Source organism: Anabas testudineus, chromosome 5, assembly GCF_900324465.2.
Source record: "Anabas testudineus chromosome 5, fAnaTes1.2, whole genome shotgun sequence".
Taxonomy (NCBI): Eukaryota; Metazoa; Chordata; class Actinopteri; order Anabantiformes; family Anabantidae; genus Anabas; species Anabas testudineus.
The window spans coordinates 17,785,199-17,812,261 of record NC_046614.1 but is presented as its reverse complement, the minus strand read 5'-3'; the positions used below and the strand labels follow the sequence as shown (position 1 = coordinate 17,812,261).

At 39.0% G+C, this 27,063-nt stretch overlaps 1 protein-coding gene across 1 annotated transcript in view; it reads left to right on the top strand.

Annotated features, from left to right (window-relative positions):
• The first annotated feature begins 397 nt into the window (after positions 1-397).
• Positions 398-27,063, top strand: part of LOC113154748 (potassium voltage-gated channel subfamily D member 3-like) — a 52,508-nt gene continuing 25,842 nt past the window's right edge. The window contains exon 1 of the mRNA XM_026349106.1: positions 398-1,515. Coding sequence (XP_026204891.1) covers positions 413-1,515 — 1,103 coding nt within the window. The 5' untranslated portion in view covers positions 398-412. The remainder of the gene's footprint in view (positions 1,516-27,063) is intronic.

Below are 27,063 nucleotides of genomic sequence, written 5' to 3'. Positions count from 1 at the left end.
TCAGCCAGTGTTAACAGTGTTGCAGGGTTTAGGTACTGGAAGGATTCATGGAGTGGATTTCATCCACCTTACATACAGAGATGAACTGATGCCAGACTTCATCTTTACCTGTGTGCTGTCTGTCAAATTGTCCGACACTTTAGTTGTTGCCATATTTTCAGTTTTTCCTCATTATTGGATGGCACTTTGGTCAGGTGTTGGTGGATTTGGAAAGAAAAGACGAGAAGTAAGACGAGATGTTTAATAAAAGGGGAACTTTTTTTGGATCTCTAAATATCAAACTTCATGCTGCTTCATTTCCAGCATTGTGATGCCATTTTTTCTTTTGTTCCAATATATTCCTCAGATGTCACATTTTCTTGAAGGCAGACTCTGAAGGTGAGGAGGACTACTTTGAAGACTCTACTCAACAATGGCGACAGGAGTAGCAGCATGGCTTCCCTTTGCCAGGGCAGCAGCTATTGGCTGGATGCCTGTTGCCAACTGCCCCATGCCTGTTGCACCAAGAGACAACACCAAGAGACAGGATGAGCTGATCATCCTCAATGTCAGTGGCCGTCGCTTTCAGACATGGAGGACCACTCTGGACCGCTACCCAGACACCCTGCTGGGCAGCTCTGAAAAAGACTTCTTTTACAATGAGGAAACAAAGGAGTACTTCTTTGATCGGGACCCTGATGCCTTCAGAAGTATCCTCAACTTCTACCGGACTGGGAAGCTCCACTACCCCAGACACGAATGCATTTCTGCCTACGATGAAGAGCTGACCTTCTTTGGCATCATCCCTGAGATCATTGGTGACTGTTGCTATGAAGAATACAAGGATAGAAAGAGGGAGAACTTGGAGCGACTACAGGATGATCAGGAGGAGAACAAGGACCTGAAGATGCCCAACATGAATTTCAGGGAGACAATGTGGCGGGCCTTTGAGAACCCCCACACTTCCACCATGGCCCTGGTCTTCTACTATGTCACTGGTTTCTTTATCGCCATCTCGGTTATCACTAATGTGGTGGAGACCGTACCCTGTGGTTCGACGACCAACCAGAAAGATATGCCATGTGGCGAACGCTACACAGTGGCGTTCTTTTGCATGGACACCGCCTGTGTCATGATATTCACAGTGGAGTACCTGATGCGCTTGTTTGCTGCACCTAGCCGTTACCGCTTCATGCGCTCAGTGATGAGCATCATCGACGTGATGGCCATCTTGCCGTACTACATCGGCCTGGTGATGACCAACAACGAGGACGTGAGCGGGGCCTTCGTGACGCTGCGTGTGTTTCGAGTGTTTCGTATCTTCAAGTTCTCCCGTCACTCGCAGGGCCTGCGGATCCTGGGTTATACACTCAAGAGTTGTGCTTCAGAGCTGGGCTTCCTCCTCTTCTCGCTCACCATGGCCATAATCATCTTCGCCACAGTCATGTTCTATGCAGAGAAGGGCTCCAGCTCCAGCAAGTTCACCAGCATCCCTGCCTCTTTCTGGTACACCATTGTCACCATGACTACACTGGGGTAAGTAATAGACATACACATATATATATATACACGTGTACATTCCTGTAAGCAACCTTGCTCCTGTTCACAGGTATTTGCTACAGAACTAAAACACTAGATACATTTGTCCTGTTGACTTTTTTTTTTCTAAATGAGTTGAATAATTAAAAAAGCCACTTTGAATTTCAGATGAGCAATAAGACAGCCGGCACCCATTACTTCACTACGCTACAGCTTATTTGAGACAGGCAGTGTGAGTAATGGTGGGCAGTGTAGCATTTATCTAGTAGCACAAATACTCATGGCATTTTGTTTGCCTCACTTAGCGCTCACCAAATAAGACGACAGTGGTTTAATACCTACATTTAAGTATTGAACCAAGGCCTAGGCTCAACAGAGGTTTGTGTGTGCACTAAAGTCTCAATTTATATAGAGCTATATTTAGCTTTTTTTCTTTTTCTTTGCATTTTGTTTAGAAGTAACTGTTCTCATTTTAGTCCCAGTCTGTCTTGTTTTAGTTTCGCCAATGTGTAGATGAAGAGCAGGGCTATGATACTGATAAAGGAAGCTGCCATTGTTGTTCAGCCAATTCATAACTATCCAATAAACTAAGTCATCATTTCTCCACCTTAGCACCCTTCTTTTATTTAAATGACATAGTTTCTTATTACCTTTATTGTTGGTTTAATGTGATTATTTTATAGAAGAAAACATATCTTTTGTATTGTAATGCGAGCAGATTTCCATAGTGATACTCTAGGCATTCATTGTAAAAATGCCTCATGAGGAATTCATTTTCCTGCATTTTAAAATCATATCTCATAGCTGTGTGCCTGGAGGCGAGGTGTCCCATGAGAGATCCTCTGTCACCTTTATTATGATTATACTCTCCTCTTCCTAATGTTTCACATGAGCTTGCTGAGATTCAGTGCCATGACTGACAGGGTGAACTTGAGAATATTCCCAAAGTTTGACGGAGTGAAGCACTTTACTGGCACAAGATAGGAGTAATTGACTTACCTGAAAATCACTGTGGCAATTGCAAAATTGTCTTTTGGGATGAAATGGCATGACAATACTAAACTGTATTTTGCAGTTTCACTCATTTAAATGGGAACTAGAGATGTGTTCTCAAAGACAGATGACTGTGTAGGAGTCCAAAATCACAGGTTGTTATTGTGTAAAAAATTAATTAAAATTTTATTTCAAGCTAAAATGAGGCTACAGCCGTCTAAGTAAGACAAAGTAAGTGGATATTTTCCAGTCAAGGATTATGGCATGCATTCATAAAACAAAGAAAACTGCAAATCCTCACAGTATAAACTTGTACATGTTTGGTGTTTTACTGATATATTACTTAAAATGATCATTCTTTTATGATTTTTTTTTTCTATTTGGATTTTTTTTTTTTGTGTAAACCGTCCTCATTGTTTTCTCACTGCTGCAGCTCAGCAAGGAAATAGCAAAGTGTGCAGATATATAAAGTTAGTATAAGTCTGCAACTTGGCAGATACCCAATTTATTTACCTTTGAAGGTTTCATATTAGCTTCACTTGAAGCTGGCGTTTTTGCACAGATTGTGTTTAGAATTTGAATTACAGCAACTGACTTATTGTGCATATATGCTACAATGTTTTGACGTTTTTTTTGTTGAATTGTCATGCAATATTATATTTATTATAATTAAATTACCTAATTATTATGAATTGTCAGATACATCATCTGCCATTGCCAGCCCAAGTCTATAACCCTTATTGATATAGTGAACCTGAAGATAGGACTAGGTAAGAATGTGGAGTCTTTTTTTTTTTGTGTGTGATCTTGTCAAGCAGGACAACAGACTGAGAGATTTAAAACCAATGAACATTGTGTTAGAAGTTCAGTATTTTCTGCATTGTTTATTATTGAAAGCGAGCAGCTCAATGACTATGAGTGTCATGCTGCTGTATATTTGTCCAATGATGTGAACTTGTGGCTTCTTTCTCACAAATCATGTTAGAGTGACCTACTTGGTAGGTAGATATGCACCTATTTGTCTTTAAGGAGCCATAACAGCAGGTGTTTGAGAACCAAGAAAACAATAATATAACAATCAATTTATTTTTATTCTTCATGTTAAGGTTGGTGTGACCGTTTCACGTCTTCACCAAAGAAATAGAAACCAAAGAGGAATAAAACCATGTACCAGAATTGCAATATTAGTCTCTGTGCGAGTCTGCTGTGTGAGAGCCGGTTGCCTGACCTTACCTCTGCTACTTTGTGTGTGTGTTGTGTTGTGGGTGTGTGTGTGTGTGTGTATAAGTGACTCTTGTGTATCGCACACAAAAGGATAGAAATGTCAAGGTGAATGCTTTATGTAAATTGTAACCTTGAACAATGGGTTTGAGTGTGAAGCTGTTATGTCTGACACACAATAGGCAGCAGCACTGAGAGTCTATCTACAGCACTGACATTTACAATCAGCAAAACTTTTAATTAATGCCCAAGGTTTATACAATACATTTGTAGTAGAGTGTTCAAAATATGTTATAAATAAGTTGTTTTTCCCCTGTAAAGCCATTGTACAATACTGTAAAATCCTAAATTGTTGAGTTTTCTGTGCTCTGGGACAGAAATCTGTTAATTGTCTTTTTTCCCAAATAAGATAGGAACACTTCTTTTCACATAGTACATTTCAACTCAAAACCTATCTAACTCTGGAGGGATATTTTAAATTGAAATATTACACATCATAGTAGACGTTTCTTCCATCATGAAGATGGGTATATGTATTATTTAATATACAGTAAGTGATAAAATCAGTGTTTGCTTTAGGAAGATACCGTGATATCACAAGTTATGTACTGATAAAAGCTTCAGCCCTTCTGAAAATGGCTCAAATTTGCTTTAATTATTTATGTCAAACAAAATTAATCTGATCTAATGTACATTTCCCATTGAAACTCTGAAGTTGGGTAGAATTGCTTGTTATGTTTATGATTGGGGTTTTGTCTGGCTAATGAATGTTTAATAGTGATGGGCAGGTGTGGAAGCACTGCGATTCTAAATACTTGTTGTGGTTAATTTATAATTTAAGGGACTAGATGTTTACTTGAGCTGTTGTTTAAATTTCCAACTTAACGTAGGTCACATAAGGAGTTATTATTTAGTAAAGTTTTATTTGTTATTACTTGTTTTTGTTCCTTATACCTAATTAAACATCCATGGGTGGGAATATAAATGGTAAATGGTCACTGACTATATAGCATCTGTTAGTATTGTAGCCTTGATGACAGACATTTGGTATGCTTCCTACATGTACCAGTAAAGGTCACTATGTCCGGAGACCCTTCTGTGGGTCATATCAGAAGGTAATGACATACAACATAACAACCTATATGGTTGTAAATCTGAATACAAGGCATATTATTCACCTTCATCACCATCTTTGTTGCGTAGCACTCAAACCCACGTCTGCAAAACAAAAGCAAGTGGATTAAAGTCTTCAAATAGAGGTGCTAGCGCAGTATGTGCACACTGACCCTCTCCATTTCCTTTAAGATGCAGGAAGAGAGGGTAATCTTTGTAATAATTACAAATGCAACTGCACACTTTTACAAAGCCCTTTGCCTCCTGCTGGTTGATCTGTTCACCTGTTGAAGAAACATATGCTCAGGTTATAAGGTTACAATTAACCAATCTGTCAAATCTTAATCGCTATCGAAATGACAGATGTTTAAGTGAGGCGAAACACTTGTGCTCTTTGTAGTCTCTTTAGCTGTAATTGAGCTTTTCTGGTTAATTTTCTCAAAGTGATCTCCTTTAGTCAATTGCCAGTCTGCAGATGTCCCCTAAAAATAGGTGTGCAGTTTGTAAATCTGGCAAAAACACAACCAACAAACAGACACTTTAACATTTATAGGCATGAAAAGAGTCACAAAATATATTAATTTGCTTAGACATTTTATAAAAGTTTGAAAACGTTTTGTGTTTACTGTTGACAGTTGACTCTGTCAACATTTTCACCAGATGAATACAGTATATATTCTCAAAGAGCACATAGACATTCATATGCTGAGTCATTCATTCACATACATAGTTAATGCTTTTGATCTTGTCTCATCTTTATAGCCTGCCTCTCTGCGTCCTCTCTGTGTCTGCATGAGTCCAGACAGCAGAGCGCAGCAGTTCTGGGTAATGGGCTGGAGCTGAGGGAGTCGAGGGGCTGACTAGCTGTATAATCAGCCGCTTTCACTGTCCAGGAACAGGGGTGTTAAATCAACCTCAGGTGGCTGATAAAAGGATCGGGATTGAATCTCAGCAAGGTCCACCCCCGCGGCTGCCCGCAGGCGCTGCCACTGTCAGAGCCAGCCGGATACACGGTCATTGGCATCAGTGGGACAGGATCCAAAAGACTGAAGAAGGGAGAAAGCCCACTCTCCCTCCCTATTTGCTTTCCCCATTTTTGCCTTCATTCCCCATAAGTCTCCCAAGGAAACAGCTACTTTAAGAACACTGATTCTGTGAGCAAAGAGAGTTATCAGTTTCAACTATAATCTAATACTTAATACAGGCACAATGGTGTGACAGGTGCAGTGGAAATAAAGGTTCACTGACACACCACCTGCTCTCCAGTTTCCCCACACCTCTAAAATACACTATTAACCCAATAATGAGAGGAATATTAATGAGGTGTGCATTGAAATCAGACTCCGGTGTTATAATTAGAGTGATTCTCCCAGTTGTGGAGTCCTGGTCCTGGACGGAGGCTTGTTCTGTAGCAGAAAGTGAGAGAAAATGTTGTTATGCATGTAGGTCATGTTCCCATCTCTGCCTTAATCAGTGGCTATATATAATCTGCTTCTTTCTTCAGATAGACTTTTAGCTTGCTCCCTTATGTGTTCTTTGCTCAACATCTCTATTAGACAAAGTGGACTGGGCCCAGGGACCAAAGGCAGGAAGAGGGAGGTCAGACGAGTCGTGCTTCGGGTTCACAACAACTGTGCTGCATTTAGGGTTGAAGGGAGAAAAAAGGGCTCATCCCCTTTTTCCACCAAGCATGTTTCAGGGCTAATTTTGAAGGAGTTCTTCTCATTTTGGCAGCTAACAAGCCACGTTTCAGCCAGGAAATCTGGCTCCAGGGTGTCGTCAACTCTTTTCTGCTCTAGAACCGAGAACAGCTTGTGTTAAGAGCTACAGGTGGAAGTATTGTGAACAGCAGTGACAGTATTTAAATTTTGTTAGCTGTAAAAGCAGAGGGGTATGTACTAACTACTTTGGTGGCTCTTTAGAACTTGAAAAAGCAAACAAGGTATTAGAAAGTTTACAAGTTGTACAAACTGGACCAGAAACATTGGTCCAAAAAAGCCCCAGAACAGCAGCTGGTGTAATAACCTTTTGTTATCTGAAAGTTGAGTCACTGGACGTCTTTATTGTTGTGTAAAAATCTCATCCAAGTAGCGAATTCTTCATCTGAGGAAAGTTGGTAAGAGACCCACAGTCCTTAGACTTGAGCAGTGAAATATTTTGACTTAACAGTAATGACACAACTTCCAAAAAAACCTCAACTGGACAACTGAGAATCTCCAGAATTACAGCTGTGCAGACATAGAGGTTTGGTTATGTTTATGCACAAAGAGATACGAGTTACGTTTTTCCACAAAGTAAAAAAATGTGTGGCTTAAACTACGGCTTCTGTAATGTTACAAGATGTATGTCACGTCATGTCATGTCATATACTGTACAGTATGTCCTCTTGGTTTAAGTAACAACAGCAACAACAGAAGGTTGTTTCACAGTGTAGTGGAACTCTGGTCACCTGTGGGGATAGTGTCGGGGGGGACACTATCCCCCACTATATATTCTTGTAACCCCCCATCTAAACACATGTTTAGTACAGACATACAGACATCACACAACTGTAATATATCTGTTCTGGTCATTTTTTGCAACCTATATAGTCATATACAGTGGCAAAGTATGTGAACACTTGGAACTTCCTGGTTTCATAAAATGTGCTCTGATCTTCATCTATGTCAAGGGTATTAAGAAATGTAATAATAATAATAAAATAACACAAATTCTGATCTTTCATGTGCCGTTTTCCACCAGATGTAGTGCTGTGTGTTCTTTCCAAATAGTTCAATCTTAGTTTCATCAGTCCACAAAACATTTTACCAATACTGCTGTGGAGTGTCAATGTGCTCTTTGGCAAACTTCAGGTGTACAGCAATGTTCTTATTAGTGAGCAGCAGCTTCCTTCGTGATGTCCTGCCATAGACACCCTGCTATTTCAATTGTTTTACATACTGTAGACTCGTGAACACTGATGTTAACCAGTTCCAATAATGCCTTCAAATATTTGGCTGTCAGTCAGGGTAATATCTTTACTTCATTGATGAGTGTTTGTTGGGCTCTTGGGTTCATTTTGACTTTCCACCCACTTCTTGGTAGAGTAACCACAGTCCCAAAGTGTCGTAGATCGTTTTTGTCAGTCGAGGTAGCTCTAGTCCACATCTCCAAACTAATTTTCTCAACTTATGCTAACACCTGACTCCAAATTAGTTTTAAAAAGTTCACATACACACTTACTGTGAGGTTTTTATGGTTGTTCTCAATAAAGACATTAAAAAGAATTTATTAATTTTTGTCATAATTTCAGGCACATTATCTTTGTTAATACTCTTGACTTAGATCAGATCACATTTCATGGGAAATTCAAAAGGTTCACATACTTTTTCTTGCCGCTGTAATACAGGAGAACCATCTTTATTTTTTAAAAAATGTGGTTCTTTAATCATTAAATTACTGTTCATCAATGAAGTCAGCGCTCAATTACTAGCAGACTGTTTGCCTCATTTTGTCTTCATATTGGCCAAAATGTGTAACCAGGATGTGACTCTATACCAGTAGTTGCTGGTAGTTTGTATTTGCCATTCAAAGAGGGAAAGCAAAAGAAAAACTAGGACTGCAGAAATACTGTGTGCAAACTGTAAACAAAGCAGCACTTGGCAGTGTTTACATATTATTTTCACACCACTCTCGCTCATGACTTTTAAGCTACTTCTTATTGAGGATACGTCTAATGAGAAGTTGGGGTTCATTTCTCTTTTAGTGGAGTAATTTTCCTTGTGACTAACAAGCTTTCCAATATATTGCCAAACAGAGACGGTAGTAAGACAAATGTTTTCCTTTTTGTTTGATTTCTTGGAAACGGGTATCCTTCAACAACTCATAAGCTGCATTCATACAGTATGTTCTTTGTCTTCAAGTTGCTGTTTCTCGTCAGTATTTTAAGCGTGTAAACGAGGTTAATTGTCTAACTCGACCATTGAACCTTATGGCAGTTACAGATTAAAATAAACACACTGAGAGCAGTGAGTTGTTGACAATAAAGACAGCAATAATCTCATCTAGATTTGATTAAAGGTATTCTTGACTACATTCTTACCCTGGTATCCAGTTCTGTGTAAAGGAGTAATTAACACAGGGTAGAACAAAGCCTCTCGTGTTAGGAGTGAATTCATTGTCAGACTATATTAGTTTTCAGCATACCTAAAGTATCCTTGGCCTTTCTCAAATTGTGGCATCTTGTGTGAGGAGAAGATGTATGGTTTCCTGGCGTTTGATTTTCTTGGCATAAAAACAAAGCTATAGTTTTCAAGTATCTGTGTGCCTGTGTGATGTTTACACTTAATAATGGATAGTTGGCAACAGAAGTGAAGAATTCAGATGACATTTGAGAAAGCAATATATAAACATGCTCTATGGAGTTTTGTTAATAAATCCGTATGTCTGTGCCAAACACAAACAGAACTGGGATGTATTGCTGCATAGCTTGTAAGTGGAAATGTTCTTGCACAAATCATCACCAGGTTATATATTGTGGTGTTTTTTTACAGCAGCCTGCTTGAAGATAGAATTAATGGGCTATTTTGCAGCCTTGCTGAACCCCTGGGGTCAAAATGAGTGCAGCTTGTTGGAAATTAAAAATATTCCCCTTTATCAGGCCAAGATGCTCTAGGAGCCAATTTCCCCAACACAAGGCTCTTTAATAGAAACCTTTCTAATGATAGCTGTGAATTTAATTTAGCTCCAACACAGGTTCATTTAGTACCTAAAGTAATTTAAAAAGAATTAAACTTGCAAAGGATAGTGGTGTCTGGAAAGCTTAATGACCGCTATGCTTTCGTGTTATTTCTCTCTCTGCTGTGGTGAAATGACCAAAAGCCTTATTTCAGTCTACCTTGTGCTCAGCACACACACACACACACACACACACACACACACACACACACACACACACACACACACAACCACTAATACACACATCCAAATGCTGACCCCTTAGTATGAAAGAAGTAAACAAGAGAAATTGGCTGATAAGTCTGCAGCAGTGCTTCTCTATTCACACTTAATTCAGCATCAAGTATCAGTTTTCTCTTCAAATCTTTAAATCATGCGACACCTGCATTAACCATGTAAGCTCAGGAATGCCAGTCACTAACGAGAAGAGCTGTGATAGTGGTGCAACAAAACCATTTTTCAAATCTTTTCAACACATCATGTCATGTCATTTATTCTAAATATAAAAGTGCATTAAGCTTTACACCTACCAATTTTATATAAATTTCAGTGAAGTAAAACCAATAAATTAATTTTAGTTTTTCTTCACCCTCTAACACAGCTGATGTGCCGCACCATCAGTATAACAACTTACAAAGTTTTTATTCATTTAGTTACTTCTTTCATGTTCCCATTCATCTGAAATCAAGCAATTCAGGCATTGGAGTAATCTTTTATCCATCTTCAGAGCAATCCAGCTTAAAAAGGCCGGACTGTTCGCTCTCTGTTTCTGCTGTCACTGGACTCCAATTTTTTTCCCCTTTCATCTTTTTGTCTTTGGTCTTTTTCTCTTTGGAGCCCCTAATTGTTTAGGACTCTCCCTTTTGCCAGTTAGGTATAATGACTGTTTTTCATACGTGACTTGTGATAACAAGGAAGTGAGCACAATACAGACTATACTGTAAACACCAGAGGCTTTAATGAGTATGTGCCATATGCTCAGATGTTCTCTTCAGATATCGTGAACACAGCAGCACTTCAGACAGCAGGACCTGTGCTTTGTTGTTTAAAAAAAAAAAAAAAAAAAAACCTTTTCATAAGTATGTTACATGTTTTTTCACTCTATTAAAGTCCTAGTCTTTTTAATTGTGATTATTTCATATAGATTTTATGACATCAACATATTATTATAATTAGTATTTTATTTTTTTGCAGTATATATGGATTTTGTTTTGGGGTAAATGTAATTTTGCACATCTTTGCTGTTGTTTTGCATCTATGTCTGCTAAGCCCATTCAGCAACCCGTATATGTGCCTGATTTTTATAAATGAGTTTGTTTCCTGAGTCTCCTGTGTGATCTCAGAGTAGAAGCAGGCTGTTCCACTCAGTAAGCAAAGTGGAGGGCTGGCATAAAGATTCAGATGAGTGCATGTGTGATTGAATTTAGCATTTTAAGGTCAACAAAGTGAGGGGCAGTGAAGGTAGATGAGGGGAAATGTAGATTAAGGCAAAGTCAAGAAGTCCCAAAGCAGAGAATATGAACTTTTTTATTTTTATAAGATAAACAATATCTTAATGTGACACTGAAGAAAGAAGAGTTAGGTGAGACTATGTGACTAGAGAAGGTGCAAATTAAAATGAAGAAAGCTGTATTCTGAAGGCAATAAGCAGAACTAAGTGATTGATTGTCAAATGTAAAAATAAAAAGGAAGGAAGGAAGCAGAGAAGATGTACTGCTATCTAGTACAGTTGCCAACATGCTTTTTCACAATATTTGTATTAGGGCACAAAGGAGATCGTTGAATGACAAGGCATGCTCAGCCCCCCGAATGACTGGGTTATTTTTAGATACTTGGCCCTTATCTCACTACACAGCTGGCAAGGGTTAGACTCGGAGAAAAGGTAAAGAAATTGTACTTGTAACCTTCAATGTGCTGTGAAGGAGGATTCAGACAGGGAAGCTGCGGTGGTACAGTAATGGTCTGAGACAACACTGTCAAGGTTAATTGAGCATCTAGTGAAACACAATCAAGTGCAGGAAACATTGAGACAAAGAAACTTTTTATTGTCCCTTACTGTCAAAATAAATTCTAACTCATGTCAAATTACATGTAAATGTACATTTAACCACCTCTGTGTGTCAGCTGCTTTAGCCTGAGGCCCACCTGCCTACCTGACATTATAAATAATACCAGAAATGTTTATTTCGGTTGTCTATTAGTCACAAATGCACCTCAGGGTGCAGTCAAATTCCTCTCTTTTCACCACATCAACTTTATATATCAATGTATGTGCAGCTGGAGTTTAGCAGATGTTAAAACATGCAAAGTGTAGGTTTTCTCACATGTACTTGTATCAAATGTTGCCTTTTGTCTTCAGTATGAGATAGTAAAGATGTGAATATGTGGGACAAACAAGATTTGAGATCCATTAAGTAAAATGAGCTTTCTGATTGAACAGCAAAAGCAATCAACATTTGAGACTTCATTATGATAAAAATCTGGCCAAGTATATACTGTATACCTTCCCCGTAATTACAATCTCAAATCAAATTTTCAGCAATGAGAATGAGAATCATTTGGTCACAATATGTTAAAATATATGTGACCTTGTGAAGTTTGTCCTTGTGGAGAGAACAAATGTGCAGCTGTATTTTAAAGAAAGCATTCATACTCTTGAAAATGTCTGGTAATGTTTTGCAAATGACATAGACCTTTGAAGCAGTAGCGGGACGGTCCACAGCACAGTGCTGATGTAACAAGTAACGTCATAAATGCGCTTTTGCGACGCACTCGCTGCTCTCATTTACAGTTTGCATAATGTAGGCATGCAGAATGACAGCGTGACTGCATGACCTGAATTTGCTGTTTGATGCCCACAGCTGTGCTACATAATAAAAAAAGATAAGAAACTATCTGTGATCTAAAAATGGAGGGAAAAGTGACACTGCTTATTTCAACATGAAGGCCACTGACAAGTGCAAAGTGTCAAGAATGAGACATGTCGCTGATTGCTGCTGAATGCAACTGGAAAAAAGAAACTGAAAGTCAAAGAGCTATTTGTTGTTGTATGTGGAGCGAAAGCCAGTTGCATTAATTGATTTAATTGACCGTCTTAGCTACTGTAGCACATTAAGATACACTTTTGGAAAAGAGAGCGATTACTCTTTTAAAACATTCTTGTGCATATTGTTTTTAAAAGTTTCATCTGCAATGCCATCAACTTATTTTTTGCATGATCAGGTTCTCATTTGAGTTTTTTTAAAGATTTTTTTTTTCCTCAGTAAGTCAAAATTTTTTTAACTGAATATTAATCAGGGGAGTTTTGACTGTTGGTTCAAAACAAAACTAGACAATTGGAGATGTCACCTTGTTCTGAGAATTTATAACCGTTAATTTATCATTATTCACTTCTTGTCATTTAGTACAAACAGTATTGCGGGTTCATTGACAATGATAATACCTGTTTATTGCAGCCCTGAAAGCCTCTTATGTTACCTTCACAAAAGCACAAACAGCTTCACCAAGTCTGCATGAAAACTATTATTGCCTTTATTCTGTTAAACCATAAAAAACACTAAGCTTTATTTTGTTAGGCTTTATCCACATATTCTAAGATCTCCAGTTTTGGGTGCTGTCCTTCACTGACAAAGATCTGCTGACACGGTTTCAGTGTTTGCTGTTCAAAAGCACTGAAACCATGACAAAATCCCAAGCAAAAATAAACAACTACAGGTATTTCACTGATTACCTTGTTTTCATGAAAGACTCCATTCAGAATGGTTTTTCTCCCTGAAACAAAAACCGGCTCCGTTCTCGGCCGTGTCAGGCTGACTCTCTGTTGAAACGAGTCTACAGCTCTGGGTGCCAATTACGTTGGTATCTCAAGGCTGCAATGACCTCCCTGTGTCCTCGCAGAATCAGAGGCCACTCGAAGGCCTATTAACCTCACATAAGCGCAGTTGCTTTTGTGCGAGTGTGCAAGTGTTTTTGTGTGTTGAGTTCAGGTGAGGGTGAAGCAAAGTGTGCGACCATTGTTACTAAATAGATGAACTACATGGAGAGCTGATCTCGATGAATGCCACTGTTCAGCCTCCATTAGATTTTTCCTCAAAAATGATTCATTTTGGTTTTAAATGGCTAAACCAGCTTCTTCCCTGAAGTAAAACCTGCACTGTGCAGCAGTTTTATTGAACTGCTGCACACTTGTGTATCATTGAAATTTAGTGGATAGATGATATGACTTCCATATTGTCCCCAGCCTTTTGCTTTCAGGCCCATTAAACTTAATATTGGTCTCATTATATTGTAGTCTCTTCTTGATTTGCTTGTTTGGACACTGCTGTGGTTTCTGAATCTTTCTAAGTGGCCCATAACAAGGCAGCAATGTCAGTTGCACTTTTGTCTTAATTTAATGGTGCTTCTTAGTGGCAAAGGGTCAGATGTGTACACAGTGCCCTGCTGTTTCTCTTGACATTGACATTGTGTGTGTGAGACAAGCCCATTTTGCTTCCAGTTATTGTGCACATTTAAATTACTATTTGTCCGCTCTTTGTAAAACTCTTCAGGAGATTGCATAGATTTGTTTTCCACACAGCTGTCACCTCCGATCCAACAGTGATTGCCACTATTGATTTCTTGTGGTTCCAGCCTGAGGAGGGCTCATCTGTTTGTTGTATCTGAAACTTTGTTTTAATAATTTAAGACGAGAATTTGAAGGCGTGGAACAGAAGCTGTCTTTGTTGTCCCTCGTGTTAAAGTTACATGTAAGATTTGAAGTTCTACTTTGCTTCAGAGTGTGGGTTGTAAACTTTTAAGAAATAAGAATAAAGGGGGGCCTAGGAAATGGTGGGGGCCTGAAGACTATTTTGAAATATTTATCATGCAAACAAAAGGCCACAAAGTTTGACAGTACTGTGGGGCCCATCTTAGTTTATACTGTATTGTACCTTTAAATTACTTACTACTCTGCCCTCTACTACAAACTGCAGTAGCAGTAACAAACTTAGTCAGCTTAACATTAGCAGAGTGATCTGGCTTGCCTTAAAGACGAGGTTCTTACACAACCCTTATTAAAGCTGATTAATCTGAGAGCTTCTTATATTGTTCATTGCTTCACTTCTGATACCAACAGTGTTGCTAAATAAAAAGCTTTCTTATGTTGTCCCTTTAAGGCGTGATAGGCTGGGTTAGCACATCATTTTCCAAGCATTTCCAGGAAATGTGAAGATACTGGTTTAAGGAACAACTAAAAGCTGTGCCATCAACCTATGCAAGACACACACGGCATCAGCTGTGCTTTGATATTGTCTGTTATTTGTACAACCTTCCCTTTAATGCAAATGAATAAAGCAGATCCGCTCACTTCTGTGATGGCCCACACAGTGCACCTCAGATGTCATGCCACTTGCGCTCCAAGATTGATGTGTCTGATAAATAACACCAACAGAAGGAGCAGAATGAATCTAAAGCAGTGCGCATAAGTCTTGAATCTAGCCTGAATTTGACAAATGGTGTAAAACTACTCTCGGAGCATAAAGGATGCCTCACGTCTTTGAGAGAGGATAATAATTCTGACGACCAGCGATGATCTTATTAACCAAAAAACATTCCTCACATAGCTAAGTGTTGATACAGTTGGCGGTTTGAAGGCCAAATCATACATATGCTGTGAAAATGAAGGCCCAGTCTGCCTGTTCAGCACAGCATATTGTCCTAAGATTAAATAAAAATCCCTTCTAGGTCGGCACACACTCAAGGTGAGTAGCACCATGAATACACATTTGCAAGTTTAAGGGGAAATGACTGAGGGCTGTCTTACACACAGACAATTTAATGTCATATTGTCGCTCAATCTGCGAACACGTTCATGTCAGAGTAGAAAGTCTATGTAATGCGTAATTTCAACTGTCTACCTGCTGCAACAATGTCCTGTGATGATTTCTTTTTCTCATGTCTGGAAATATCTCTCTCCTCCTGGTCTTCTTCTCCTCAGCGGCTTTGCTCCTTCATCCTGGAAATCCTTGACATCCTTTTTATGAGGTTATATGAGAGCTTCACTCACCTCTATATTTAGCTGATGCTATAATGATGAATCTGTTGGGCTGACAGAATTCAATTACATAAACATTGAGTTTTCAGAAGCAGAATAATCTCCAAAGCGATTTCTCCAGCTGCGGGGACATAAAGCTATTACTACCAATAAATAGTCTTAGTAATGAAAGTTTTCTTTGAACACTAAGAGTCTTTATCAGTCAACTCCTCTTAAAGGATCATATGGCCTCCACTGACGTTACGTAGAAGGCACTACGTAGGAATCAAGCATTGTCCATCCAGAAATTCTTATGTTTGTATGTAGCTACTTTGTGATAAATGCTAATGTTACTTAATGAAGCTATTGTAACCTCTAAGAGAAGGAACACTGGCAACACTATACACCGCTGATGCCAGACTTAGTCACAGACTAGCTAAATATAGAGATGGGAAATGCTTTGCTGAGATTTGATGTGTACTGTAGCTACAGATTTTGGACCACAATGATGTAGCAGTAGGATTTTACAGCAGTCTGGAAAAAAATAAATATAAATGGCCATAGAGAAGGAAATGTGCACCTTGTCACAAGGAGCAAGAATAATGAATGGGGTCATATGGTAAATAAATGTGAAGTCCTCCTCATAGTCCCACTGTCCCTGCAGGCTGCCACGGCTCTGTTTGACCTTCACGTAATATCAGTAAACCATTTCTTTTACGAAGCAGAGACTCTCCTAGGGCCGCAGTAATAAGGTAGCCACGTGTGTTATTTCCTCTTAAGGTCATTTAATCTAAGGTGTTAAACAAGGACAGACTGTAAGTTTTAACTTACTAATTACTAGTTGTGTCTTCAATTTCCTTTTCCAAACTAAAAATACAAGAGCAAAATTACAACAAGTATGAAACAGACCAGTTTCTCTGCTCTTACTAATACTACCACGCCTTGTTATCTGCTATAGTAACCTAGTATTGATTCTACGGCTACATCTTAACAGCATGACATGGCAAAGTCTGTTCAAATCCCACTTTTCGAATGAAAGTGAAAGATATTGTTTAAACTACTATCTGAGTCTCACACTGGACTCAAATTTCTGTCTCATGTGGGAAAGTGCTGCGTGTTGCTGACCTATTCAAACACCCCATCCTACACAGACCTTTGGCCTAATGTACTATGCCATTGTTCTAGGTTTCAAATATTGATGCATCTAGGTTATTATTTCAGTCAACTGACATGCCATGTCTTATACTGATGCATTACTTCTTCTATTTCTATTATTAAATGTGTCTATCACCAATTATTAATATGAATAAATATGGTGATATACCACAACTTACCAAACTTTGACCATGTTGAGAATGACAAAGGTATAAAGTTGTTCCACCTGAAAAAAGTGTACACAACCACAAATCCCTGAGAATAGGTCTAGGCAACCAAAATAAATTGCCTTGGGGGACCTGTGTGAGTAGAGTGTTTAAAGAGTGTATTCTTTACTTTAGAGCATTAAAATTTCAATAACGGTCCCAACAAGGCCTCATCATGGTGTGTTGTTATCTATGTTTAGACTCTTTTCCAAGAAATATCTTGTTAGTGCCGAATACGACTGTACAAAAACAGGGCAGCTCCTCAAAGTGAGGAGTCACCATGGAGACTAACTGACTCAGTCTAAATTGTCTCCTGTGGCCTTTTCTCTTCTGTCATTGTCTCCTCAGACGAAGCGACAGCACAATGCTTCATTCCCTTGAGCTGTCAGCAATGTGTTCCTCTACTGTTCTCAATACAATAGACAGCCTGTCTTGTTTGGTGCTCATCCTGGAAAACCTTGTGGCTGTGGGAGCTTTGGCTCAAATACAGTTTCGCCATTGGCATAAGAAATGCCCTTCTAGACATCCATTTTTTACAAGGAATTGGCAATTACCTGGTAAAGCTGACACCGAGTAATGTATCCAAGCTTGCGAAGTCTGCATTTATAAATATGGTCAGTTTAAGGGCTGACGATTTGAGATGTGGCTTCAGGTTTGATCCTGCCCATATATCAAGCCAATCATTTTGACAGTAAAACACCACGAGTGAGCTGCAAAATGAGGCTTCTTCTCTTTCTACAATGCTCCACCATTACAGTAATTACACCAGAAGGACACATACAAAGGGTGCGGCTTTGTGCAGTTTACTTGTGTTGATAACCTTCCATATTTAGAAACCCTGCTGCAAATTACTGTCACGGGTGCAAAGTATATGGCCAGTTTTTCAATTTATCTGAGATTTTACTAAGACTGCATGTTAATGTGGCTCACTGCAGTTTGTCTGGAGAGCAAAATAATGTGTTTCTGCCACTAAACTGGAGTATTGGTTGTCAAACCTCTTTAATCTTTTGAATTAAAAACACATATCATGTCAGAGAAAGGCTTTAAGTTAGTGAAAAGCGGCTGAAAATCATTAACAAACAACTTGTGAACTCCTTTGATTAGATTTTTTGTTATAAAAGATCAGATAACAAATGTACTAGCTGCTTGTATTGAATTGCACTGGCCTTCTTCAGCTATGAGTCATTAAAATTAAAAATACTTGCACGAACAGTTAAAATCATAACATACATAAATGTTCCTGAGTTGTAATGCATCTGTTAATTTGCTGCACTGTCCTTGTCTGCTGTTGGAAAATGTTTTCAGACAGCAGTCTCTCTCACTCACTGTTCCACCCCTGTTAAATTTCAGATGCAATTTCGACTGCTGCACTGGTCAGTGGTCAGCATTGATAAATCAAATCAATCATACCACTGCTGTGTTCCATTCCCTGCCCTCATATTTTGTACCTCGAAATAGGACATGTTGCATGTCACATTCCTCTTTCTTGACCCTTGTTTTCTGTCTTCCTCTACATTATGACTGTCAAAGGCAAAATAACAAAAAATAATGTTTGAAAGTAAAACAACAGGCCATGAGCCGGGGGGATTTTACCTGAATGAAACTCACTGTAGTTCTTAAAGGATAAGTAGCAGTAATTTTCCCATAACAAAAAAAATGAAGCTCCAGAAGGCAGAATGACAACCACAATGGCGGATTTAAATAAGCAAAACCAAGTTTATCCAAAATGGACAGATGTTAAGGTGAGTGGAGTCAATTTGTGGTTGGTTTTGTATGAGAGTTACTGAAGATTTAGTAAATAAGGACGACTGCTGTCCTTTAGTTTAACCATCAAGATTAGTGCTTATTCAGGCAATGAAAAAAGATGTGCTCAAATATTTTACTAAAAGTACAAAGGTATATGCATCAAAATAAAAAGAACCACATTTTCAGAATGGCTATTTTGCTTATTTATTTGAACTGTAAATGTTGATGTGTTCATGTGCACATGACTGGTTGCATTTGGTGAAGGTGAAACTAATACTACTGGTTAACTTAAGAAATATAGTTATAGTAATACATCATCATCCTCAATTAACAGTTAATAATACAAATCATGCAAAATATCTTACAGTAAGTACAGAACTTGAGTAAATGTTCATACTTTCCACTACTGCATTCAGAGAACCTGATGTTGAGGTTCACAGTTCATTTCTCTTCATTAGGGTGACGTTGGTAATTTTTTTAATAGAAGCTTTCTGTCATCATTATATCATCTCATTTAGTACCAAGAGTATGTGGTGCTTAGTTGCTCTCTGCTGTTGTTGTTCTCAGTCCATCTTTTCTCTGTTTCTAAACATCCCTAATTCGCACACTGCAATGTGTCTCCAACCAGAGATGCGAAATAGGAGGACGGTATTGTGTTAATGGCTGAATGGTTGATGATGGTGCTTTTATGAGCAAGCTACAAGAGGACTACTCAAGCACAATGAATAGCCCAGGCTTTCAAATGAACTCATTGAGCCCACCAACTCCAACTCTCCACACTTCTTCATTGGTCTTTATGTTCATCTCTCTCCCTCCCCCTCTTTCTACTCCAAATTCAACAATTAGACCTAATTTACTCTCTCGAATAATGCATCATCTCTTAGAAGACACGTTCAGTATGTGTGACATCAGTCACACAGACTCGCGTAGCAAACAGGTGAAGAGATAAAGCAGCTGATGCTCAAAACTGAATCTGGCATTTTGCCTTTTATCAACCTACAGAGGACCAGCTTCAAACAACCAGCAAACAGCAGCGGCGTTAACTGACTCCTGTGGCTTCTGCAATCACAGCTGTAGTTGAAAGTGATCGCTGTGGTATTTGTTTCCCCATCAGACCATTTAGTATGTGGCTCAGGGCTCAGGCTGAGAGCCAACACCCCCTTGAGCCTGTTTGTCATGAAATACTAATGTGATTTTATGAACGGCTGAACCTACAACTGCTTGATGTCATTACACTGGAGAGGGTAGGGTTTTAATGATAATGATAATGATTGTGTATGTCGACACTAGTGATTGATGTCCACCCACTTCAAAACGGGTGGCATCCACCAGGCCCTCACATGCTCTGCATTAACATGTTAGCTCGTTAATATTCTGTGTGCATGTTTAAAAAAAGGCAGCCGAGCTAGAAGGTCGAGTAGGTGGCTGTTGTGTAGTGACGCAAACCACATCATAACCAACAATAGTACAACGCTGAGGCTGTTCCAACCACACAAGTGAACATATATTAAAAGTACAGTCAGATATCACCATCATGGAGATGCTCATGTCACCAAAGCTGCTGAATTATTCTGAGACCTTTAGGCAGTTTTGATGTTGTGTTGCATTCAAAGACTTCTGTAGATGTGCATACTTTAAAGCTGCACCATTGTTTTATTTCAGTTCAGAGTCTACACGCTCTGTAATTTTGAGTATTTAAGTATACAGCAGTAGTTGTCAAAGACCAAACACCCATTTAATTTTTACACAGTATTAAAGAATAAAATATGCATAGAGAGCATCTAATGACAAAAAAGTGCTGCAACAGTATTTCAGTCTAACTTGCCTCATGTCCATTGCTGCTGTCAGCTGCCATACAGCCAGACTGAACGTGGAGAAGCTCCTCACATGTTTCATAGTAAGCAAATGGAGCATTTGCTGGATAATGTTACAAATAGTGAATTGAATCTATATTCAAATAGTAATAAAAATAATTGTATTTATGTAAATGTTTGAATGAAACTCGGTGAAGGACTGGCTTTTATATGGTTTTCACAAATCTGCACAATTGTTTTATGCACGTCAGAAAAGAAATGTGCTTTTGAATGTAAATACAAAAGCTGATACAAAGGATTTAGTAGATGAAATAAATACTGCATCGGTACAGTATTCACACTTTTAGTTATGCAGCTGTGTCTAAGACTAACACAAAATGCTGTATGTGGTGCAAATTATATTAAACTATGACTGAGCTGTTGAAGCCAGCCAAGACTCAACTGGAATTCTATCGAATTAAAGAGAGAGAAATAATTTCAGGGAGCAGCAGAAAACAAAATGTCCATATGGCAACAAAACACACACATATAAAATGGTCATGGCGTCATTATAGAAGAGAAAACTTAATGGAAATTGAAAGATTTGTTGGTATTGAAGTGCTGCAGTGAAATAGACCATATGCTAATGTGAATTCAACTCTGTGGTGGTGGAGTGTACATATGCTATTGTGGCATTAGCACAAGGCTTCGGTCCCCTGGGCTGCGGACGAAGACTGAGCCAGATGAGTGCCTGATCACACTGCTCAGTCCTCCCCCAGGGACCTCCACGGACACGGAGTTCAATGTGACCTGAGTTTCAATGTGCACTCGTCCTTGACTGCTGAGACTGAACGCCTCGACTCCTAACCCATGTGATTCCAGAAACGTTATGCTAGATGTGAAATTTGGTTAATAATCATGTGTCCTCATACATCATACAATAAAGACAAATGTAACCGATTCTGTGAAATGAGCACACTGCAGGACCCGGCGGAAAAGACTTCTGACTCAAAGGAAGACATACTGAACAATCTCAAATATGCTGTGTAATCTAATACAGAATATACCACATGCTGCAGGGTGCTGCAACTTATACCCAGCTTTTGAATAATAAATATGCCAGACTGAACTCAAAATGTGATAGAAGTGTTTTTGCCTGATGTGGAAGCAGACAGCAGACTGCAATGTAGATTGCTTAATCTATTGTAAATAGAAAGGTGTTCAACGATATTCTTATTCACCCTAGGCAACTTGGTCATGGCCACTTCCAGCATTTTATGTGTTTAATTATTTTAAAAGGAAAAAAGTAAAAGGAGTAAGTAGTGGGTGTGTATGTGCAATGTGTGCATGGTAACATCCCTTTACTACCTGAACTGCAGTAGTGCTTAAAAAATGTATGTTGTCCCATTTTATATAATGTGGTGTAGGAGCAGTGAGGCTCCTGCTCCAACCATAACGACAGATGTGGCGTGAAGTTCCAGACTTAGTCATGTCAAAAGACATCAGTGTTACAGTTAAGTAAAGTTTGCTCACACAGGATTTATTGTGCATCCGTTTGTGAAATGAGAAACAAACCGGGTTTTCTTGGCCTCCTTTTCCATTATTTTACAATAGGTGTGTCATTATTTGTAGAGTGCGGGGATGTGTGGACCTTTGCACAAATACAGTATACACGGCGTAAACACTAGAAAATGGAGATATTGGAGAGGGAGCTGCTTCTGTTAGAAAGTTAATCATTTTGACCACCAAATTCCACAGGGGCATGTCTTGTATTAAAAGAAAGAATTGAATTGAATTCTGAGAAGAGAGAGGCAGGTTAAAAAAAAAAAACAAAACAAAAAAACAACTAAAGTGCAATGGAAACATTATTTCCCCTATGACTTCTCTCTCCTCTGTGCAATGCGCCTTGAGATTCATTTCCGTGTCCCTCTGTATATACCAAAAAAAAAAAAAAAAAACCCTATTCATTTCTCGTCGTCTGCATCTACTATAGCCTTGATCTTAGTGTGCCGTGTTTTTCACATGCTCAGTAGAGACAGAGGTGCAGCTAAGTGGTTGGAGATAATTTGTGGAATCTGCTTCTGCTCGCTCTGTTTGATGGCGGTAAACAAACGTCTCTTTCAGTCACTGACAGCTGGACAGCAAAGACACCCCTCCCCACCACCCTACCCCCACACAGCGAAACAAAGGTGATTTGTAAATTACAGGGCCGTGTTCTAGGTGAATCGCACTCTGTACCGGTGAGTGGTGGCAAAGGTTGACTGAGTTATTTAATTTCAGTGTTAATGCTTTGCTCTCAAAGGAGCACAAGCGAATAAACTTAAAGTTCAGATCCGTTTATTGGATGTCAGTGCATGTGTAATAACCTTTATATGTTGTGTGACTACCACTGGTTGAAATAGTCTTTTTTTGTTTTATTTAGTTTTAGTTTAGTTTTGTTTGTTTTGTGCATTTATAATAACCGATTTTCCATTGATGAGCCTCAGCTAACAACTGAGTTACAGATAATAGCTGCTGTTTTAGGATGGAGGTGCCGGGACGCTCAGTCCAACACTTTGGACCATATAATTTATTTAGTTTCTGAGGTAATAAAACGTAACGTAATCGTGTGACTTTTCATCTAACACCACCAGTTAAAGTTCCCACTTAATACACTATGTGGAAAACCTTCTACTGGCTAACATTCATGCCTCTCAGGTGATTCTTACGACTACAATGTTCACTTCTTTTGCCAAGAAGTATTGTGTGAATTGCCTTGAAATTGTTAGTTATTCATGTTGCCTTCACAGTGAAATGCAAATTTGGGACCCTTCACGTTTCATCACTAAATACATACAGTATATTTCCATTAACCTTACTTTGTCTTAAGTGATCATTTTAGCATATTAACATGTTAAACTCAGCCAGAATGTAGTTTCTCACTGAAAGTGAAGGATCATTTCATTACACTCCAGCTAAGACTAACCCCTTTCTGTCATTTGTCTTTAGTGTTTTGGTAATACAGTCTTTGATGACCATACAGACCAAAACAGGCAGTTATTGTTGTTTATTTTTTTTATTTATTTTTTGCTGACTACTAAATGTTGAGGTCAGTTTCAAAGGGCACGAAGTGACATCTCAAACTCTGAGTGGGCGGGGGGGATAGGTTGGGCCGTGGACTCCCCTGCTGAGGACCACAGTGGGTGGAGAGCTTTGAATAGCACAAACATGTTCTCTTCCCTCTCACCAACCCCAGGAAGAGATGTGACGTGAGGGGGAGTATGGAGCTTCAGATGAATCGATAAGTTTATTTCTGAGTGTTGTGCTGAAGTGTGTGACTCTGGTTCCTATTGTGTTTTTTTATTTTTGGCTGTCAGGAAGGGCCGTGCATACACATGTGCATCCTTTTCCCCCTTTTCTGTTATACTTTGAAATGCGTAGACATTCCACTTATCTTTTTCCAGGCACTCATGACATACTGCTTGTCATTTCTATCATCGGATCTCCTCATGCCTTCAGCTATTATGCAACTGATTTTATCAAACCAAGGCTTACGCTCTCTTTTTATTTCATCCCCTTGTCTTCATTACACATCACTTACACTGCCTTACAGTTCCCACCTTGTCAGAGAGTTAGGACTAATCTCAGGGGACAAGAATGGACACCTTGCTCCCTCTCACTTCAAAATAGGAGCCTGGCAAAATGCTTCTGGAAAAAATCTTTTATTTTTTTCTCCCCCTTTCTTTCTTTAGTAAGTACCTCAGAACTATGGAGCTAGTCTTCAGCTGCTCTCATCCTATCCATAGTTGAATAAGATGGTGCAAGCTGTAATGTGTGTGTACTCGGTGCTGACCACTGTGCTGTGAGTCCAGATGAGAGTAACTAATAGATGCTCAGCACTGCAGTTCCTTCAGGTGATGTAAAGGACAGTCGCTTTGAGCAGATGTTGTTTGATGTTATCTTTAACGAGTTAAGAAATATTGTCCTGCAGGAGCACATGTATACTGTCACACACACTTTCAGTCAAAGAAGTCAACAGTTATTGCAACTGATATTCATCTATAATCAGAGCAGGGGGTGTCGCTTTGTGTTGATGATGCTCAAGCATGTTTAATTGAAGTACCACATGTCCTGAACATCGGCACCAGAGCTACAGCATCAGTCTCAGCTGTCCGACACTCGGCTCCCAGCCTGTGTTAACAAGCAGCTGCCTGTGTTGAAGTTTGGCGTTAGGATGACCCTCAGATGGTGTTAGTTAGCAAAACCAGGCAGCTGCCACAAAAACGCTCTGCTGGAGCGTTCATTAGCACCACTCCACAGTGAGCATAGAGAATCACACTGGTCCTTTTTCTTTCATTGTCAGTGAGGTCTGTTTGTTTTTGTAATTTGAAAAAGAAAGCCATTAGGACTCAGCAAACACATGTAACGTCATCTCATTAAATTTAGTTTAATGATGTATTACCTGGTTACGCCAAACAATCCAGTTCATTGCAGTCCAGTTACCATAACACCACACATCCTTGTCTTCCGCATTATCAGTTTTTACATATTTTCTACCACTACAATGTGCCATGTGAAACTGAGAATGATGAAGAAGGAAATACTGAGAAAAAACTACATTTTGTAGATATGACACAGACGCTTAATATCACAGTTTAATATGTGTGTTTAAAAATAACAGACTCTTTATAGTTACACTAGACACAAAAACCTGGGTAAAAGAAACTGCACTAGTATTAGTTTGAAATGAGAATAAGAAAGTGGTGCAGCAGGTGAACTAAACTGCACTGCTGAGAAAGTTCAGAAACAAGATGCGTTGTGCCATACTGTCCTCTTTAGAGAGACGAGACAGGTTTGTTAAAGTTTACTGGCTGCATTGATGTTATGTTTTGATCTGTGTGAAACGGCACACCTAAAACTGAAGTGCAATGAATAGACTGACAAATGAAATTTCTCCGATATCCATTTACTAATACAAGTGCTCGACATGTGGATCAAAATAGATTGTAGATCCTTTCCTTTAGCGTTCAATCAACTGAAGTATGATAAAAATAAAAATGCCTCTCAGCATATAGCAACCCCACTGGAAAACATGACAGACATTACTTATTTATCCGCTCCCTTCATTAGGACACTCGCACAGGTTTTTTCACTTTTCACCTTTCTCTTTGCGGCTGTGCTTTCCCAGGTTTGCAGACCTGGACAACAGCATGTAAACACATTATGATGTGTGTGTGACCTCTGCATGATGGATATAATCATGTGAGACTCTGTGACCATGACTCACGCTTGCACAGATTCACATACCTCTATAGAGACACAGTGTGTGGATAGTATATTGTATCTTCTCCAGGGCTTTAAAGTTACTGAACTGACTGATCGTGGAAATTCACAAAGTCATGTGTTGTCCAGTATTATAGAGGTTATTTTTACAGGTGTTTACAGACAACTCCTGACAGGGTCCATGATGATTCTCAGATGTCCAGTAGGATGTTGAATTTATTTTATGTTCTTATCGTTGTGCTTTATCCTAATGTACATGTAATTCTTTGTAATCCAAACAAGAAAGTGATCTGAGAATGGGTTTATAGAAGGCTCACTCTGATGAAAAGACACCCAGATGAAACCCTCTGAGCTCACAACAATAAACAATTAATAGCCTTAGAACAGTAGTGGAAAACTATGAAGTGACAGTTAAGTTAAAGGTTTGTGAACCCTTTTAAATTAAAATAAAAATTAAATCAATCACTTACCTAATATAGAAAGTTGACGAATTCAAATTATTTTTGTGTTAACTGTTTCCCAGCATTGCACTTTAGCTTGGATGGATTTTAGCTCTCATCGCTGCGTGAACTGGCTGCTTCTGGCTCTTAAATATCTTTGCAGGATCAAGGTCAGGACTCTGAGTCCGCTTTTCAAAGGCATAAAATTTTCCCCTGCTTTAACCCTTTATCAGTAGAACTTGCGTGTTTCGCATTCTTGTTTTGCTGAATGATCCACTTTCTGTTGCCTTCTACAATTTATAGTTCCATCAATGTTAAGCACAGCAGGGCCAAATTATGAAATGGCAAACAACCTTGTTCCACAGACGAGATAAGATGCTGATGCTGGAATCCAGTGACTGGTCATTGCCAAACATAACGCGTCTCCTCCACATTTGGGCTCATCAGTCCTCCATCCAAGAGTACACAGAATAAACATGATTTCAGTCAAATATTTATTTATGCATATCTCTGATGCAAAAAGGAAAGCAAAATCAAGATATAGGCAACTAGGGTAGCCATCCAGAACCACGTGGTAGCTAAACGTAGTTTGGGCCACGGAGTTGGAAAATTTCATTATTACAAGGTCCAAGGAAATATTAGAAATCTGCAATTATCCATTAAATATGTACAAAAGTGGAAAGATATGTGAAGTAAGGTCAATGAGGATTGAGAGCATTTTTAATGTACACATGTATTAGATCTACATCTTCTTCTTTTCCATGTTAATAACTCACATTTCCATGATATTACATTCTGCTCACACGGCTGCTTGCAGTTGAAATGCCTCATAGGGAGAGAGTGATTGGAAGATGAAGAGACTGAAATGAAATACAAAGTGAGACCCAAAG